The sequence below is a fragment of the Tigriopus californicus genome, chromosome 9 (assembly GCF_007210705.1).
Source record: "Tigriopus californicus strain San Diego chromosome 9, Tcal_SD_v2.1, whole genome shotgun sequence".
Lineage (NCBI taxonomy): Eukaryota > Metazoa > Arthropoda > Copepoda > Harpacticoida > Harpacticidae > Tigriopus > Tigriopus californicus.
In genome coordinates this window covers 6,701,461-6,720,920 of record NC_081448.1, presented here as the reverse complement: position 1 = coordinate 6,720,920, position 19,460 = coordinate 6,701,461, and the positions used below count along the sequence as shown (strand labels likewise).

General features: G+C 43.3%; 1 protein-coding gene across 1 annotated transcript in view; it reads right to left on the bottom strand.

Annotated features, from left to right (window-relative positions):
* LOC131886670 (cell adhesion molecule Dscam2-like) overlaps positions 1 to 19,460 on the bottom strand; it is a 38,149-nt gene that overhangs the window by 15,413 nt on the left and 3,276 nt on the right. The window contains exons 4-14 of the mRNA XM_059235067.1: positions 15,727 to 15,885; positions 15,464 to 15,599; positions 10,905 to 11,042; positions 6,673 to 6,842; positions 6,370 to 6,566; positions 5,305 to 5,455; positions 5,078 to 5,211; positions 4,453 to 4,735; positions 3,604 to 3,759; positions 3,427 to 3,526; positions 1,259 to 1,449 (exon numbers count right to left, since the gene is read on the bottom strand). Of these exons, the coding sequence (XP_059091050.1) occupies positions 1,259 to 1,449; positions 3,427 to 3,526; positions 3,604 to 3,759; positions 4,453 to 4,735; positions 5,078 to 5,211; positions 5,305 to 5,455; positions 6,370 to 6,566; positions 6,673 to 6,842; positions 10,905 to 11,042; positions 15,464 to 15,599; positions 15,727 to 15,885 (1,815 nt within the window). The remainder of the gene's footprint in view (positions 1 to 1,258; positions 1,450 to 3,426; positions 3,527 to 3,603; positions 3,760 to 4,452; positions 4,736 to 5,077; positions 5,212 to 5,304; positions 5,456 to 6,369; positions 6,567 to 6,672; positions 6,843 to 10,904; positions 11,043 to 15,463; positions 15,600 to 15,726; positions 15,886 to 19,460) is intronic.

Here is a 19,460-nt window from a genome sequence, read left to right as displayed (position 1 = left end):
CTTTCCAATGAGGCTAGGTCCTTAGCAATGATTCTATAGTTCAGAGATTCCGTCTATTTTGACATCATCAACGGCTCTCCGAGTCTCAGCAGGGTGTGTTGGATTCCCAAGAGAATCCATAATACTATACACTCCAGCATGCGTATCTCAACAAAAGTACGTTGCGTAGTGGTACTTGGATGGCTCCTTTGCACTTCAAATCTCAGAATCTTTCCTCATGTGATAACCCTTTTTCGCACTCCCCTGTTCCCAGTTCTCGGTTTTCTCCCTTTGTCTGTCCAGCTCCACCCTGTCTTCAGAAGAACTTCGCCTCAAAATAAAATCATTTTCATACACACTACTGTAACATGTACGTGGTAGTAAAGGAGGAACATCTGATGTGCAAGATGGAGAGGGAACCAACCCCATAGAAAGAAGTTTTGATTCTAGGTAGCACTAGGTGAGGCACTAGGAGTCCGCGACATCGACTGATATACATTCAGTTCGGGTGTATGTAGTAGTCTCAAAAAGGAGTTCAAAGCAGAAATAAAACAAAGCTCGATGGGATCAGTTCAATGTGTTGAATATCCGGGAGAGGGTGTCGAATTTAGATTGGCTTCTAGGCCAGTGCCTTCGAGAGATCTTTATCAACTCTTCCGTCCCCTCCCTCATAACAAAAAAATCTCCCACTTCATGTAGGACATGGTTGTTCTACCAATCCTACCAACTTCGTGACAAAGAAAAGGACGCGTTCATTTTTGGATCATTTTGATCTGAGATTTCGCCACTTTGGATTGAACTGAACCGCCCAAATAACTTTCAACACTGTAACTTGATCAAAACGTTTATTTGTAGATATGGTTTGCTTTCACCCGTACGTACGCTTTTCGCGCTAATCTGGCCACCATGACAAAGACCAACTGTTTCATAATCTAAATCAATTTCTGTTACTTTTCGAAGCAACAGATCTGAGAATTGCAAAACGTAGATGAAAGAGCAAGAGTAATTGGGAGATCGCCTTGAACTTTGCACATTTCTAAGTAATTTGAAAATTATGTTGGATCGAGTACCTTTCCCTTTGGTTAGGAGTCTTTCATTTCATGAAAGTCAATGTTGAAGACAACCAAGCATGACAGCCAAGATATCCTAAACCTATGGATTGATTCCGAATAAAAGACGAGAAAGTTTTGGTACTAGCTAGTATTTTCCCTCTGAAGTAGTCAATTAAAATGGCTCAATGAAATGATCTCAAGTTCTTTCCGACGAGATGGGTACTTACTGTTCACCATTAGGGTTGCAGAGTGATAAGCTTTTGCAGCAGCATTCTTGGCCACGCAAGTGTAGTTTCCGGAATGGGTGGTCCTCAAATTGGGAAATGAGAGTGAACTGGTGAAATCGTCGAACGTGTTGATGGAAATTCCCTCATCGTTGCTTTGAGTCAAGGGCTCATCATTGAAGTACCACGCAAATCTACGAAGAATAGCAGGATAGGGGTATTATAATGAGAACATTTGTTTTAGATTTGTAGTGGGGTTTGATACGCTTGAAAAATGTATGGGAAATTGTTTGCAATTCATTAATTAACAACTGCGATGTTCTTATTTCATTGAAAAGCGTGGGTCCTTTCCCAAAAAGCTTTGAAAGCTGGATCCTTGAAAAATCTTGGCTAAATTAATCCCTCTTTTTTGCCGTAGAGGCGGATTAAAATTGGATAGGCGGCCGTTCACTTACACGGCTTTTTGAGCTTTTATGTTGTGTTGTGATGAGATGAGTTGCGTATTAAAAACTCGAGGGACAATGAGTCCTCCAGGCGTGCCCCACCCATAAAAGCTTATGAAGTGCCTTGTTGCCCCAACGGCTTGTCAAGGCCATAGCTACTAAATCAGAAAGAGCTTAAGTTTTAGTGTTATGTTCACCGAGCACGTGGCTGGTAGTTGGTTTGTTTGGAAATATTGTATTTGAAAGGGTCTGAACTTTGATGTTGCATTTTAACAACCCGGTCCCTTTTATTACCTTCATTGAACCTCCGTTTATTAATAGAGCTCTCATGGGCAGCCAATGCTTTAGCAACGTTTAAGTGGAAAACCTGTTGTCGCAACTTGGAGTTGGCTTAGGTTTAGGTGAGGCTCATAATTGTGGAACAGAAAGGACCCCATCCTGTTCCTCTCCGTAGTTCTCTTTTGCTTGTTGTCCATCCTATTCTCTGATCAAACAAAGAAAAACGTCACTTGAGACCAAGAGATGTTCCCAGTGTCCACAACAACATCGACTTGAGTGTGGTTATCGGACACAAAATGCCGAAGAATGACTCTAATTTACTCTTTTCTAGATGAACCTCAATACAAAAAGATAATACTATCGCTCTTTCAAACTAAAAGTTGATAAGGTTCTGAGTTTCCGCTTTGATATTCGATGAGTGTGCGCGTGTCTGATTTCTTTTTGAAAAGTTTAGTCTCATTTTTTCCGTTTTTTAAGAACCCCTTGAGGAAATGGCCTATTTTTTAATATTTTCATGTTTCAAGGTCATCAGAAGTTTTCAAAAGTTCCTATCATGGCTGTGGGAAAAAAGCCCAAATATAGTGATAAGTGCTAGTGAAGATTCGCGCTTTCTATCGAGTGGGTAGCGTGATGTTCGATTGAGTTTGAATCAAATCAAACAAAGGGCAACCTAGCTTTCTCCAGAACGTAAATTCAACCTCTGTAACATGCATTGATCAAGTCATCAAAGCTAAGTTGGTATATGGAAAAAGAAAACATTTTTGAATCATTTCAAAGAGGTCAATACCTTTTTCAGATACAACCATCTGACTCTGAGCAAAAAGTGTCGCGAATCGAGGAAGCAAGCGCTTATTTTCTCTCTCTTCACGTAGTTACAATTTGACTTTTAGCAAGTTGCTTGAGCCTGTGAGGATCTTGTGGATCCCTCTGGTTATTATTCACCCACATACACAGAATAAGCATTCGTGCTTAGATCGAAATTGACTAAACGTGTCTCAAGATGTGAAAGCCGCATTTGCGACTAGAAAGCTTGGATAAAAAGTACGTGGTAAGGAGGGCACCATTCACTGCCATCGAGAGGGGGAAGTAATCCCCCCAGGGGAAAAATACGTTACCCTACAACTGAATATTGGTTACACGACAAATAAGACAAGTTTACAAATGGTGCGCTAGCTTTTGTGTGATACATGTGGCACCCAATCTCCAATGCAGAAATTTCTAGCGCTTCAAAACAAATTTTGATAAACGACATACTAGGATCAATTCGAGAGATGAAAAAATCTGACCCGATAAACCATGGGTGGACTCAAACCTATTCTTTTTGCAACAAGTTGGATTTCAAATGGTACAAGTGACAATTTACATTTGTTCATGTCGATAGTTTTTGTGCAAGATCTGCCGTGTTTTTACATGGTTGGTTGTTCAAGCGCCAGGATGTGGCATACTTACGAAATTGGCAGATCGCCCAAACTAGTTGTACAAACTACCCTCGTGCGGCCTCTCTCTTGCAAGCCAGATTTGAATTGAAACGGTTCGATCCTTGGTGCGACTGAAATGAGAATAAAGACCGTCAAGGTCAATGAGTCGTACATGTTGATGCCCACCACTAGCAAAACCACAGCTTACCCATGACTTTGACCTCGAGTTTTGATTTCGCTCTCTCGCCTTTGGAGTTGAATGCCTCGCAAACGTAGTGACCAGCATCATTGCGGACCACGTGATTAATGCGGAGTGATCCATTAGCAAATAATGCCTGACGCTCATTAGTGGGAAGAGGTTCACCTGTCAATGAATGAGATGTAGATCAAGCAAACTATCAGGTTGGCTCGACGGTGCATGTACGGTACAGTACAGTAGTTGAGTCCAATCCTGTGTTCCCTCACTACGCACACTGTGAGCTAACTTTTTGATCAGGTAAAGGAACGGTGATTCTAACCAATGGACACGAATGAATCCCCACGGTTACATTTTCCGGGTGATCAATCGAAGAGAATGTGTGTACGTAGATAATCTACTGTTCGTCGGCTGCAGTCAGTTCAGATTAATTGTGAGCTGGAGGGAATGTCGGATCGTCGGTGAGCAGATAAATAGCAGGTTCACATTCTTGCGAGAACTTTCATATGGCGCACATGGGAAAATGTTTTACTTCTTCTTGGTAGGGAAATCAAGGCGACCTCATTTGCTTACTTCCTTTATCTGTCTTCCCAATATGTATATGTAAGAACACACACTGCACACATAAACGCATATGTATTGAGAGACATCTAGTACAGGGGAATGAACAACGAAATGTGCCAATTCCACGGATAGTGCCAAACCAATGCTACTCCATCATTGATTACCAATTATTCGGAAATGAGCAATCACATAAATCACCCCGCACTCTCTCTTTTGTGTCAGTGGTCTTAGTACAGCGCCTTAAAATAGCAATAACAACAGTAATAAGATCTAGATTAGCCAACGAACGAAGCTCACCATCTTTGCTCCAAGAAATTCGTTGGATGGGATAACCGCTGTAAGGACAATGGAACCACGCATCTGCCTCAGCCACCACACTTCTCTCTTCCATGGGTCGCACATAGGGTGGCCCATAGACATCCACCCTCTTAGCCCTCGTGGCATGGCCCAGGTAATTTGAAGCCTCGCACTTGTAGAAGCCCCCTTGGTCCAATCTCATTCTCGAGATGCGCAGAGACAGGCGAGCCCGGGAACTGGTTTCATTTGTTAATGTCAGCGAGAACGAAGCGCTTGTATCGAACTGGAAACAAGGGCACGAGAACGAGCGATGGTGAAAAAATGGTCCAGTCTCCCAGAATAGATAGCCAACCTGGTTTCAAGGCGTAATAGAACCACCATGCGTTTCTACCCAAACAATTTCTTGTAACAAGAGATGCACAGTAAGCGACGCCGCCATTGACATTCAGACGGATTAAAATGGACGAGTCATTAGTGTCTGTATGCTGTATACCTTCCATTATCCTTGATGACAAAACTGGTCATTGTAGAAAGATTAAAGTGTGTTTGGCTCGTCTGTCGCGTCCATAACATTGTCCCCCAATTAGCCAATGAATGAGTCATCGTCCTTTACCAGAGTACTTACCGTGAGTGGTGTTCCATCCAAAAGCCAGCGAATATTGGGTCTGGGTGTGCCAGTGGCGGAACATTCGAGAGTGAGTGGCCGTCCTGGTTCGATCACTCTCTCATGGAACGTGGGAAGGACTACCGGAATGGAATCTACCCAAAGCAATGTTCCATGTCAAGGTTTATCCGCACCATCACACCCAAATGCATATCTTTTGAGGTACAATCGGATCTGGTGAAACTCACCTCCAAGTTCGAGTAGGGCAGAGGCATGTGCGAAAATCTCCCAATCTCCAGCTAACCCTCTTTCTTCATAGGGCGTGCCAAGTGGATTGGCCCCCACAAAACATTGGTACATCCCCCGGTCTTTTCGTGCCACGGACTTAATTAAGAGAGCCTACAAAAATTATTGGTTATTTTGTTTTCTCGAGTGAGTTCCAACTAAGGTGTGCTAGCAAGCATGCTTTCGTGCTTCGATTCTCCCAATGCTTGAATGAAGGTGAACCGGAAGATAAAGCAGAAAAAGAAGAAACCAAACCCAATGCAGCATCCACCGCCACAGAACAACTTAAGTTAACGAGTGAGGAGGACGAAGAGGAAGAGGAACAGGAGGAGAAGGAGAGGAGAGGAACGAGGCTGCAAAACGACGACGGGCAATACCAAACAGACTTTTTTGGGATTTGCTTTAGTAGCCAAGGACTCTTAGAGAGTCAGCTCCCGCATCTGAACCCGGTTTGGCACCAAAAAAGAAGATGTGGACGACCAAAAAATGGTCGATCACGATTTTGGGAGGAAAGAAAGAAATTTCTCTAGATTGAGAGGCTTACAGTTTATGGATGGAGTAATCAATAGGAGATGGTAAACGAGAGAGTATGTGTATCTTTTTTTGGTTCGCACATTTACTTGCTTTGGAGAGCACTAATCAGTGTACCAAAAAGTAGCCATTGGCACCGTCGCAATGAATTCTTAGAAACTCCCTCCATTAGCGAGTCCACTTTTCAAAATGGTTATGTCAATGGCACTACGCTGCTCAATGACGTAATCCAATTGTGACCTTTGACATCTACTAAAAAGGTCGAGCAACATTTAGCACAGGAAACAAGAGATACCTATAGGGATGTGCGATGAACAAGTAGCGAAAAAGTGTGCTTGGGATGATACGACAAAGGCTGTCTGTCTAAAGGATATCTTAGAAAAAAATGAGTCTTGGCCTTTTCTCTCATCAGCGCGCTCTTCGACGCCTCGATTACCGGAATTGCCTCCTTGGTTGACCGGTGTTGCACAATGGCCTCGTTTCTTCGGGCAATTTACCTTTTTGTCTCCAGAGATTTGGATAGGAGTTCGGATGGCATTGCTTGAAGAGTCCATACGCCGAGGTGGCAATGGGAGGCCATTTCTCAGCCACGTGATGGAGCTTAATGGAAATCCTTCCACAGCACAAAGTAATCTTGCCTCGATACCTACATCAACTCGTTGTCGTTCGGGCTGGATTAGGACTCTCACATCACCTAGGCAATTTGATTCAGATAAGGAGACGAAATTGATACATGAAACAAACTGGCGGGCAATCGGAGTCGAGCGGACTCGGACGGAGCCTCGAGATGGCTAACTTACTGTAAACGTGAAGGGTAATCGTGGTCTCCTCGGATCCCAAGGGGTTCTCCACTCGACAAGTCCAAGCTCCGTGATCTTCCTCGCTTACGTTGGAGAGCAAAAGCGAGCCTGAGAACATTTTCATGCCTCGTTGGGGGTCAGGAAAGATTTGATGGCCATTCCGAAACCAGCTGCACAGGCACAGAGACAGACGAGCAAGCACCCAAGCAAGAGCAGGGCAAGACAGAGAAAAGATAGAAAGAAACATTATGAAAATTCAGCCTTTATCCACGGGTGGGATGAAACTAAACTGTCCCGAGAGAACCAACGAGATCTCGGAAAAAGACAGACACACACACACACACGCACGCACACAGACCGACAGAGACCATTGAGCAAATTCGAGCTAGCAACGAGAATTTGGAATTTATTGGGTCGATTTGAAACGGAATCTGACGAGATGGAAACTTTCCGGAGGAAGACGTCGGTACCAGTCAGACCTTTCTGGTAGAGTAGAAATCAAATACATTGTCATACCCAGTGTACGGTACCTACGCACATGATGGTCAATGAGAAGCGAGGGACTTTTGCCAGGCCAAAAAAACGAGGGAAAGTGTGGGTGGCGTTGTTCCCTTTTCCTTTATTCCCAACCCACATGTCCGTACTTAGTCCAAAGACGGAATAAAGGAACACAGGAAGAGGGATGGAAAGACAATAAGAGGGCCTCTTCCCTTCTCTTTCTCCTGCCACGAAGTAGCTTTCACTCGCGGACTGGTCGTGTTTTCGGCCTCGGAAAATCGCATTTATTCAGGACGAAATTTCTGGCAAGCATCTGCCTTATAAATTCGCATCGGCTTTTTTGTTGAGCTAGCCATCTGAGAAAAGAACATTCACCAGGCTCTTTTGGTGGGTGGGCGACTATATTGCCAGGCAGACATGGTCACACGACAACAACGGACAGGCCAATGAAATGATCTGTTGAAGCTTCCAAAGTAGAGTGTTGCATCCTTGACTAAGCAAGTCCTCTGAAAATTAATGACCACAACATACGCTCAAAAGCCTTGGAATTAGTCTTTTCAGACTCTAAGTCTAAACTTAAAGATGTGCTTGCTCACTCAAGACATAAGTTAATGAACTAGTCCCATGATCTCTGATGGCTTTGATGGTGCAGAGAGACAAACTTGCGTATGAAAAGAATGTCCCTCCCTCCTCTTTCCAACCTTCTTTCGCCCAGCGAAGTCTTCGGGCCATGGAAAATTGCAAATGATGGTAATGGCTGAGCATTTGTTAGCCAGAGGTACGCTATACGAAGGTAAAATGTGTGGTGTAACCGCGTATCGAATCGATTGGATTGGCTAAAATCGAGCTCCTGTCATTTGGTTAAATATTCAAGCTAAATACTACAAGTCTCCCATCTCGGATTGGGCTTTCTTCTTGGAAGCTCCTCCAAATTGTTCTACACTGATGTGAAAACATTAGGCGCTACCCCTCCACAGGGGGGCTGGCAGGTTGATGCTCAAGAGTGGAAGAATGTAAATGTGCTCCTATAAGTTCAAATGGCGATTTGCTGCTAAGTTGAAAAGCGAGAATGCAGAACCACAATGAAACAATGTTGCTCGGCAATTTTTGGGGGAAAAATACTTTTCGTTCCAAGCAGAGACCAATCCAATGAAAAGAACCCTTTACGACTTCATCCTCATCGATTGAAATGACCTTTCATGGCTTACTTGACCGCATCACTCGAGGGACAAGGAAGCCACTTTTTGGCTTGGGGTCCTAAGTAACCAAATTTGATACCCTCGATTTTGTTCGAAATTCTGTCTTTTCATCCTTCCGGAATGAAGAGGAGGGGAACGCCTTTTCGAAGTCACAATCGGGTTTGCGGTGAGGGGACTCTTTTGCTGACTTCAAGGAATTTATGGGAACACGGATGCCATTTAAAAGAAAAGGCTCCATCACCACCACCAACCACCAGCATCGCCCGATCCCCCCTACAAACAGGGGACTGACTTGATGCAGTGAGGATGGCAAAAAATGCACAGTTACTGCTGCCTCAGGAACGCCAACGATGATTTTCTTTCTTATAAAGACACAAGTGGATTCTCCGAACAGAGAGAGTCAAGATTCAAATAAAAATTCCAGTTCTTATTGATACTCTCATTCTGTTCTGACAAGCTCAAGTACGAGTACTTTATGTGTCTTCATTCTATCCTCCTCTCCTTGACGACCCAGCAACGAGTAGTTGAATCATCTCATACCGATCAATGTACATTTCTGGTTCAATCAATAAAAGTAATCCCCATAGTTTTGTATGCTCGAGATCATGGCTCCTAAGAGTGAACTCGTCTCTGGGGAGCTGACGTTTCATCTGCATTAAATTGAAATGAAACTTCGGGATACTTGGAACGAGAGAAATGGCTTCAAAGCCGAAGAAGTTATTCCTTACTGCAAGAGAGGAAGAAGAATACGTACTCATACACCCACCCACACTCACACATGATCCTATACCAAGTACCCACCAATTCCAAGGAATGAGGAGGAACAAAGAAGAGAGAATGGATCCCAGCTGCGGAAGGACAAGATTTGGCCAGACTGCGCCAAAGATAAGTCGTTTTGGCCAAGAGGCCAAGAGTCCATAAATCAAATCAGACTAGGGGTGTCTTTCTTCCCAAGACCCATAGCTCATCTACGTACCTAGACCATGTAGCTTGAGATTTCCATCCGCCTTTCAGCGTGGGGCTATTTCTGTTCTACTTCAATTTTCGATAACTAATGCTCATAGACAATACAAAATGTAATGTTCGGTTTGTTACTGCTATAGCATCAACAGCAACAACAGCAATAGCAACAACAACAACAACAACAACAACAACTGGAACCAGAACTCTTTGCTGCGTCTGAAGATCTGACGACTGTTGGATCCCTCAAAAGCCTCTCTTGTCAGCACTTGGAATTCTCAGAAGCTTTAAGATGTTTTGTGTTTTCGATGGTCGTGTATGAATTCCAAAATCAGGTTGGCTCTCTTTTGAAGATAGTTGGTTGCTCGACGGTGAGTGAGTTTCAGAAATTTGACCCCAAGTCCAAACAAAAGAGAGAACGAAGGCTTGGCTTGGCTTGGGAAGTCCCTCCCAGGCAAGGTTGTTGGTTGGGTTGGTTTGTTCGTGCACTCTCCAATGTTATCTTCGCTTTAAGAGAAGGACATCAACCGAGTCTTGTGTTCTTCAAGCTCTTTTTTGCCCCTTCGGAATTTTTGATGCAAGTCACGATTAACTTGGGACTTTTTTCTTTCTTTCTTCCTCGCATGCAGTTTGGACCAAGTGGTCAATGCACGAAGAAGCATGGTAGTAAGCGAAGGTACCGAAGGGTTTCAGTTCGTGGGTGAATGGGTTTGGTGGGTTTGCCTTTGGGATGCCTTGGGTATGATAGCTTGCTACATGGGTGGGTGAGGTGATGTTGGATGTCTGCCACCACCACCAACGGCACCGCCAACAACAACAATAACAACAGCAACAACAGCAACATTTTTTCGGCGCACAGGCAACCTCATGGAAAAACACAACTTTGCCCTTGAGCTAACAAACGTGGTTAGAAGGAAACGAACTGTGGCATTTATGTATCTCTGTTGTGGGTCGATCTGTGCCGTAAATAGTTCCACCGATATTTTCGTGACGTCTTATTGACATGCTCAGAAAAAAAATGGTTTGAAATCCCATGTGCCGGTGGGGCTGCCAAATGAATGTTATCATTTGGTCATGCATGAACTGGCAAAAGTGGAAAAGTTTGTCGCTTTTCTCGAATCCCGTCATATCACAAACTTCTTTAGTTCAGCCGATGACTGAGCTGCTGAGGACGGGGAAGAGGGGAGTTCGAGAGAGGGAACTGCAAACCCTCATCACAGGGACCACTCGCTATCTGCGGAGATTCCAGGGAGGTCGAGCCCCTGCCATGAAAGTACCCAGTAAGCTGATAAGTGAATTCTGATGTGGATGAAGCGTGAATGAGGAGGAAGTTTCCAAATCAGATTGAGGTTCATGCGCACGCGCGCACTCAGACATGGTTTGTCATCGCATCGAATCATAGCGTGTTAACGGACACCTGGCTCTGAATGACGAGCTTCCCAAGGCTGGTGGAATGATTATAGAGAAATCTATTTCCTTCATTGGGGATATTTTAGCAAAGTTAGCAAAAAATACATATAAAGGTGAGTTGATTCAAGATGTAAAAGTTTGCAGTAGGTGGAGAAAGCCGCTTACGTGTATTTTGGAACTGGCAGACCAATCCCGACACAAGGGAGTTCCGCGGTGGTTCCCACTTTGGCTCTAATGTGGGAACGAGTGCTTGGGATCCTGACGGGAATTGTTCCAGCCTCCAGGATGTTTTGAACGGTGAGTCTATGAGAAGAAAGAAATAGAGGAAAGTGATAAAAATAATCTCATCACATCTTCGTCTACGTCTGCGTCCCAGACATTTCACAAGATGAAAGGGAGAAAAACATTCGGTTTGAAGATGGAATGCTGTCTCAATAATGGGCTTTTTGCTCCCGGTCCGCAGAATTAGTTTACTTTGGAGTGATATAAGAAGAATCTGATGCTCACAATGTCCTAGAAAGACGTACACTTTCGAATGAAGGGGTTTGATGGACATCGTGGGGCAGAAGTAAATCATCGTGCTGACTGTTTTAAACGAGCCAAATACCCAGTCAATGTCGGCGAGGAAAGTTGGCCAAGGGGGGTTCGGGTGATATCTCTTTATTAGACTGGGTGCAAATACCACAAAGAGGAGGAGGAGGAAGAGGAGCACGAGGAGATTCGTCCGTTGGTACTATGTTGTAGCAGTCGGTACAAAGAGTTGCACCCGAGGACATGGTTTATCTTCGTTTGGCTCATCTCCCCTTGCTCACTACCTTTTAGCTTTTCGCACTTACTTAAGGGAGCAGAGGGTGAACTGAAGCCATTCGCCATAACTATTCATCTTTTGCACGTACCTTCCAAGAGGAAGAGGATAGTTTGGCTTTTAAGCTGGGATGAAGTAATTAACATTGCTTGTGTCTCTCACCCTATTCATTACACCAAGGTAAACTTGGAGACAAAAGACCCACTACTGCAAGAGTGATGGGGAAATACTCGGGGCCACCAACAACAATATTGTACACATGTTCTCTTTCTTTGGCGGAAAACATCCAGATGTTTTTGATAGTTTCAAACTACCTCCAACAATTGCACCTTGAATATAGAGGGTTAAATGCATTTCAATTTTCGTATAAAGGCCAAAGGAGCGTGGCACTGTTCGTGATAATTGGGTGAATGTTGCATGTTTATTGCACTACCCGGTACAACTAACAGCTTTTCTTCTTGAACGGAGATTGTGACTTTTAAGAAAGAAGATGGTCGAAACCAGGCCACAGACACAATCTACCATCATTGATGCAATTTTAATGAAGCACATTAATCACTGAATTCAATCCATCGAATCAAACCGAGCCCATTTCTTGAGGTCAATGGCCTGCCTATTTGGTGCCAGTTCCGTCAAGTGGGACGGCGAATCGTCGCTACTTACTCGTACATCCCTTTCATTCTTCTTGAAAAACTTTTCGTCTCCATATTTGTCCCCAAGGAGAAATTGGGGCTTGCCTATTTAGGGTGTGGATGATCCATGACCAAGGTGGGTTAAAAGAAACGGGCCAAGTTCGGGTCCATGGGTATTCCGCTGAGGTTTGAACTTACTCAGCCTATGTCATAAAAGTTATTTGATACAAAGATGGTATAAAAATGAGCCAAAGCTACTCAAGCAAAAGATAGATGATTCTTTTGCCCATTAGACCAAGGGGTAGTCTGACATTTGGCCCCTTTTTCGCTCGCCCCACTATGTATTCTCCCCTCTTCCCTGGAGAGCTCATACTTGATCCAATCTAACATGTCCTCCCTCGACTTCTCCCTTAGTTCGGTTGGTTCCTAGATTTTTTCTCCGGTTTCTTGCGCTCCTCCATATGCCCGTTCACCCGCTCGGCTCAATGCTTCTTTTGATTAGATGCCGTTTCCTGCATGGAAAGTCGATTTTGATTGTTCCGTTTGGAACAGTCAAAGGAAGAAATACCCCTCTTGAAGGTTCCGCCCACCCCCTTCCCTTCCCGGAAGAAACGGTTGGATGGTGAACACTTAAGCATTATGTAGGCGTTTCATTTATATTCCGGACCAAGAGAGGTTTCTCGTTGCTTCTCTCAATACAGGAACTTATTACTATTTGAAGACTATTATGAGGACCATGACGACCAGTACCCACCAATGTACATTTGATTACATTTTAACAACTTCATTTGTGAGCTTGCACTTGTGAACCTTTTGAGTTGTAAATCTCATCTGACAGTCTTCCGGTCCTGCTGGTAAAAACCGCAAGTACTTGAAACGATAAAGCAACTATTTAACAATCAGTAATCATTGCACTCATGTTTCCCAATGGTATTCATTTCGTAAGTCGACATGTCTTTCGTTTGTATTCTTATCCTACGTTTTGGTTTTATGTTTATGTCTTGCTGTGTGAGCTTGCTCTTTTATAGCTGAGATTTCTTTTGGCAATTTCAGGTCTTCGGTCTTTTGATCTACTGACAGATTTGGGTCTTTGGAAGACCAGAAAATAAAGACGATAAGAAGTTAAAGTCACGGCAGCTTTGGAGTTTTCTCAACAAGATCAAAGCTAAATCTTGAAGGATTCTGCAACTTTTTCATGACAAATCTTTTGATAAAGTCAAGGAAAATGGACTCTACCCATCATCTGTTGGAAGGATAGGAAAAGGAAAAATTCCATGAACATGCTCAATTTCTGAATAATTCAATACAGCATTGATGCACGCACATCAAAGGCTAGGAAATCGATTCTTCAAATACTATCAATGCACAACTCCCCAGCGCCTTCTCTCCCACGCCATTCAATGGCGTTCTTTAAAGGTTGTCAAAGAAACCTATTTCCAACAAATTTGCTGGCTAACTGGAGACCACAAGCGAAACAGATCGACGAGTAAATTAATGGATAACACAAAACCAGCGAGACTCTTCGTCAGTTGACGAACTCCTCCATAGCACCATTCTCATGACAACCTTTCAGATCAAGTGGATTTTCATGACCTTTGGCAATTTACCTGACATTTCGCCTTTTCTTCAGAAAAAAAAGAAATGTTTGTGCGGGCAGAGTCCTCTATAAAAGATCTTGTTTTTGCAATAAGTTTAAGAACCCTCTCTGCATCTGGCCTAGCATCTCGAGTGAGACATTCAATGCCATCAAGAACTCTGGCGAATTTTGGAACATCCTCTTTCAGCAACTCAACACAGAACCACTCCTACTGACTGTAGTCGCCCTTCCCATTTCTTTCTCCCTGTCCTTGTCGTCTTCTGTTCCCTCGTTCCTTCTCCCCTTCCTTCGCCTTTCCATCCCGTCGCTCCATCCAGCTCTTGAGCTCCCATCATGTTGATGATGATGCCATTTCTCTGTTTACAATCCTAAAAATCCGGTCTCTGCTGTTCTCTGCCTGACTCGGACCCAAGAGAGATTCGGTAGATGTTGTCAAAACCAAAAAAAGAGACCTTTCTTTCGGGACTGAAGGGGGTATTTATTGGTGGAATAGTTCCTTCAAGAATTTTCCAATTCCCATCCATTACAAAGCATGAGTTCCACCGATCACCGTTGAAGATGTTCAACGTTCCCGAATTGCATTGTAAGGACCTGAAAACAAGTAAGTGCTAGGTGGGATTAGGAAGCAAACACCCTACCGCAGTGACACTCATCCAGGAAATGGAAACAATACTGGTGGTTTGGTGTCTGGGTTGGGTCGGTTGGTCGCTGGGTTGGCCACGTGTGAGTTTTGGCGTGCTTGTGTGTCTGTCTTTTTGGTATTTATCATGGCTGATGCTTTCACCAAACAGTCGAGTTAGCATTCTTGGAACAAAATTTATGAGAACGAGCTAATCTAGGCTGGAGGAGGAGTGAAGAGGCGAGATAGAGTGCTAAAGAATAGAGAATGGTCCATATTGCTGCATACAATTGTTTGATACTTCATTTAGGCCGGGTGAAATATTGCTTTGGTAGATCCGACTTTGACAAGAAATATTCATCTCCATTTGAAGTTCAGGAAAGTTGAAATACTTTTGCCTGTCCATCAATTTGAACGTATTGTATGTTTTTTCTTCTCATGACTTGTTTTCCTTATCTCCGAATGAAGGTCTCTATTAGAAGGAAGTGGTTACTTCTCTTCATGTTGGTTATCATCGTGAGGCACAAACCAACCAACCACAACGGAGTGTAGACGTCCAGAAAGGGTGGCCAAGCTACGAATCTTGCAACAATAGCCGCTGGAACCCATATGGACAAACGATATTGAATCATGGAGTCGGACTAACTCGGCGTCTTTCTTTGCAACATGCATTGCTTCAGGATGCAACTCGAATTTCTTATTGAAACTAACAATAGCAGCTCTCCTGTGTTCATCGTTGTTGATTATGGTTGGTATTGTTCTTGTGAATGTTTTGGGAAATCGAGGTTAGAACAAAATGAAAATTTTGTGAACCCACCATTGATATCGTGTGTGTCGACCAGATATGTACAGCATTGTACATGTCGGTCCACAAAACATTGCTCAACACGTTCAAAGTTCAGCCTTCTTTACTACCATGATTTACGAGCTTCCTGCACCAAGGACAAACGTACATTTTTGTGCTTTTGTGCTCAATATTTAGGCCAACAATGATTCGACATGTTTTCGCAATTTTGACCCAAAACCATTGCAGCAACTATTTATGATGGAACTGTGAAGTACTTGGCTTACCTTCCTGCGATAGAGCTCGCAGTCTTCACTCCCGTGAGTTTATGTTTGGCCAGGCATCGGAATGATTCACTTCCGTCTCGGGTTGTCACATTGCGAATGTGGAGCTCGCCATCGGGGAAAACTGAGAATCTTCCGCCTATGGATTATAAGTGAGTGAATGATGGAACAAACCAAACAAGCACAAGCAAGCGTGGAACTCGGCTCGTACTGGATCGAGTTTCTAATGCCTCTTTGAGGGTACGGACCAAAATCGACTCACAGACCTTGTTCAATGTCAGATGTGATTAATTCAGATCCCCACATCCAAGTGGAAACTTCCAGAAATTCCTTCACATACGGAGGCATGAGACATTTCACCACGGCTGTATTTCCTAAGTAGGCATACGACGGATAGACTTGCAATTCATAATCCTGATCCACAACTGAAAGTCAATGAAATATCTTTTTATGTACTTCTGTTGTTAAGGGTCAAAGAATTTGTTAGAACTGGGGGTGTGAAAACCTTTGTTTTCTTATTGTTTCAGAACTTAATAAAAACAATCAAGGATTCAAAGAAAGGGTTTGCTTGTAACCTAGTCCTTGTTGGCTTTCAATCAAAGACAATTCCAATGACAATTAAAAAGGGTGAAAGATATGAGCGAGAAAACGACGTCCAAAGAAAAGTGCAAAAACCGTTTGATCAACACGAAATCCTTTCGAGCTTTCCTGCCCAGTCTGTCTCCCACTCATTCCGACATGTGTGCTAATCCAGAATGAGAAATAGTTGTTCAATTGAAATCACTTAATCATTAGCCGTTGGCAACCGGCTCTGGGGGATGTAATTTTTTGTGTCGCAATCAAGTCATGACAAATTGAAGATGTTCTCCTTCTCCAGATGTCAAGGACATTTGTTCCATCATAATGTCCTTCTTCGTCTTTGTTTTGACTTCTTGTACGTACGCACAGCATACAGTAACAACAACGGTACACACGAGGCACAATCACAGAGGGTTCACAGTGGTGTACCGAAGAAAACGTTATCTTCTTTGTGGACCTTGGATCGTTCCCTTCGCCATAAGAGTTGCCATATGCTGAGGGCAACCGCCGCACAGTGGATCACAACATCGCTTCGGCACCAAGCGCACAGATCGTGAGTTTTTTATGATTCCCAGGGCTTAGTAAACGGACGATGATGGTTGTAATGCCGGGCATGACTCTAACGACTTCTCCATCAATACTGCTTAGAGTATTAAGTGAGCTCGAGCAACCATACATGGTCATGACCAAAAGCAAAAGGGGGATCAATTCATTCATTGGTGATGATAATTTTACAGGAACGCAAGAACTTCTAACCCAAGACGAGAAAGCTGCAAGTGATCTGAAAGATCATGTCAAGAAAGTTTGAACTTTGACAGATCAAGACATCGAACTGGATTGGTTGTACAGACCACTTTATTGGTGTCCCAATGACAATACGAATCAAATCATGGGATCAATAGATATCAAGGTCAAATAACATTGCTTTGAAAAAAAGAAGCTCCTTGCCCATCGCACGATTTCCTCGGAGTTGATAAAATATCATGTGGCGAATGTGATAATTAACGTCAGACGTATTGGTTCACAATGAAATTCATCATCAAGTACGATGTTCAACGATGACTTGTTCTTTGGTTCGGTCCTTCCTTTGGATATGCTAAGCCAAAGTTAATTGCATTTCACACACAATGCATTATTTGATGAAATCCCCTCCCCTTTCCCTCATTTTCCCAGCTTTCCATAGAAAAGGCAAATGAAGCCCGCTGCTGTTCCACTTATTTTTAGTTGGGTGACTCTCTCTTCTTCTTACTCCATCCTAGTAATCACAAACCCAATCCAGGCAGGAAATAAAAAATCCTTACTACTTCCCAAACTTTAAGAAGTGCATGTTAAAGAACATGAAATTGTGCAAACTTCAGAAGTGAGTGAACTTTTTGCTGCCTTCTTGCTCAGAAATAATGAATTGAGACTAATGTTTTTAACTGTCACATCTGATCTTAGACATGATATTCGCCTTGAAAATACGTTTGAAAGGGAAAGAAAGGTTATATGTAGTATTATCGACCGTACTAAACCGAATGTGATCTTTGCTATATAAGGAGATGGTGAACATATTGAATCAGTACTATTCCCCTGTTTCAAAACAATATCTTATTCAGAAACAATTACGACAGGAATCTCTCTTGGTATACGTGCAAAACTTGGCGTTAACCCATTCCGTTTTTGAGATCTGCATGCATGTGTTTCAACAAAATTATCATGAACGGATGATTAGTTCTTTGAGCCTGATTGTTTATAATTGATGAGGAAACACACTTCAGTAAATCAAACATAGCAAGACCTAGCGACCAATAAAAATAAAGATGAAGTGCTAAACCATATTCATAATGAATTGCTTTAAAATGGAGGGAACACCTTAATGGTTGTTACCATTAAAATTGCCAAAGACAAAGCGGTTTCGTTGGTTCAGTTCATATCAGTAATACTATTGTCCTAACGATAGGCAGCAACCAACAGTTCTTTGACGCACGTTTGTTTGTTTGTTTGATCATTTTGTTACATTTTGGTGGTCCTCTAATCCTTGAGAAAACTCTCTGTTCTTCTTTGATCTAGTTTTCGTGGCCTTCCAGAGCGGTCTGACAAATGAAGTTCGACAAATTCCTTCTTTTCTTCCCCTCCCTTCAAATCATGCCTCCGTCCGTCCGGATGGCTTTGAATCGCTCTCCAATGTCCCATTCCAATTTTGGCCCCACAAATACGATTTTCCATAATGATCCAAGCCGAAGAAGCTCTTCTCTGTCTTCTAAGCTCTTCGAGGCTGTGTCTCTTTGACACGGTGTTCTTGCTCACCACGTGGCTTTGGTCTCACTTCCTCCTGGGCCTCCTCGCCGACTAGATGGAGGTTCGTTCGTTCGGCTTCATATCTAGTGGCTCAGTCAGAGAATTGGACTCATTGCTAAGATGGCGGATAGGATGGATCCCGTCAGTCAGAGAATTCATTCTCGTCGCACTGGAACCATCCCTCTCCTTCCCTCTCTTACTAGGGTCTGCCAAATTGGAGTCACGACTAATTTCATTCGGGTTCCCAGGGATAATCAATGCTTCTTTTTTGCACACATGGTCCCCTCCTCATTCGAGGGTACATAGAGAAGGAAGTGGTCGATCTTGAAGCCAGAGAAAGAAGAAGAAGAAGAATGGAACACACCATCAAACGGCCCTTCTTCTCTATAAGCAATTCAGACTCAGAGACATGCCAGTAGACTAGAATTGCCAATGGGAAAAGTGTTTCCAGTTGGGTGAAGTGGGTGCCACAGATAGAAAGACTCCACTATTGAAGTAGGTGATTGTGGTGGTAGTGGTGCCACTTGATTTGTTCAGCTTCCCATTAGACTGATTGAGTAAAAGTCATCGAAACCACTGCTAAAACTTTGTCCAATCTTTAAGAAAACATCAAGGAATCAATCGGGTTTTTGGCCTGAGTCAGCAGCCACCAGATGAATCCTCCTTTATGTTGGCGTTGACTCGCAATTGTCTAAATCATCCGGAAACGACATTTGAGACGCTTGCAATTCGACTTGACTCCAATCGTGAGGTGATTGACTGGACGGTGTGAAGGTTCAGATTCCGAAACAGGAACAATTGGAATTTCATTCGGTCCCAATGGACCATGGGATCGACCCAGCAGTGAGGCGGGGCTCTAAGTCTCGGTAAAATCGTTTTTGGTCGTGGGCAAAAAAAAACAGTGAAGCATTCCAAAGAGATCGCAAAAACGCCATCATGGCGCAAATTTGGTGAGGGAGAAAACCGCTCGGCCTTTCTTCACTTCAATCACTTCCTGGTGGCACACACCCAATTCATTTTTTTAACCGAAAATTAACGAAAAACCACAAGAGTATCCAGGGAAACCATATAATACCTTGGCAATATTGCTATGAATGCGATATGTTGTCCTTACTTTTGTTTACTGTGCTGATGTGATTAG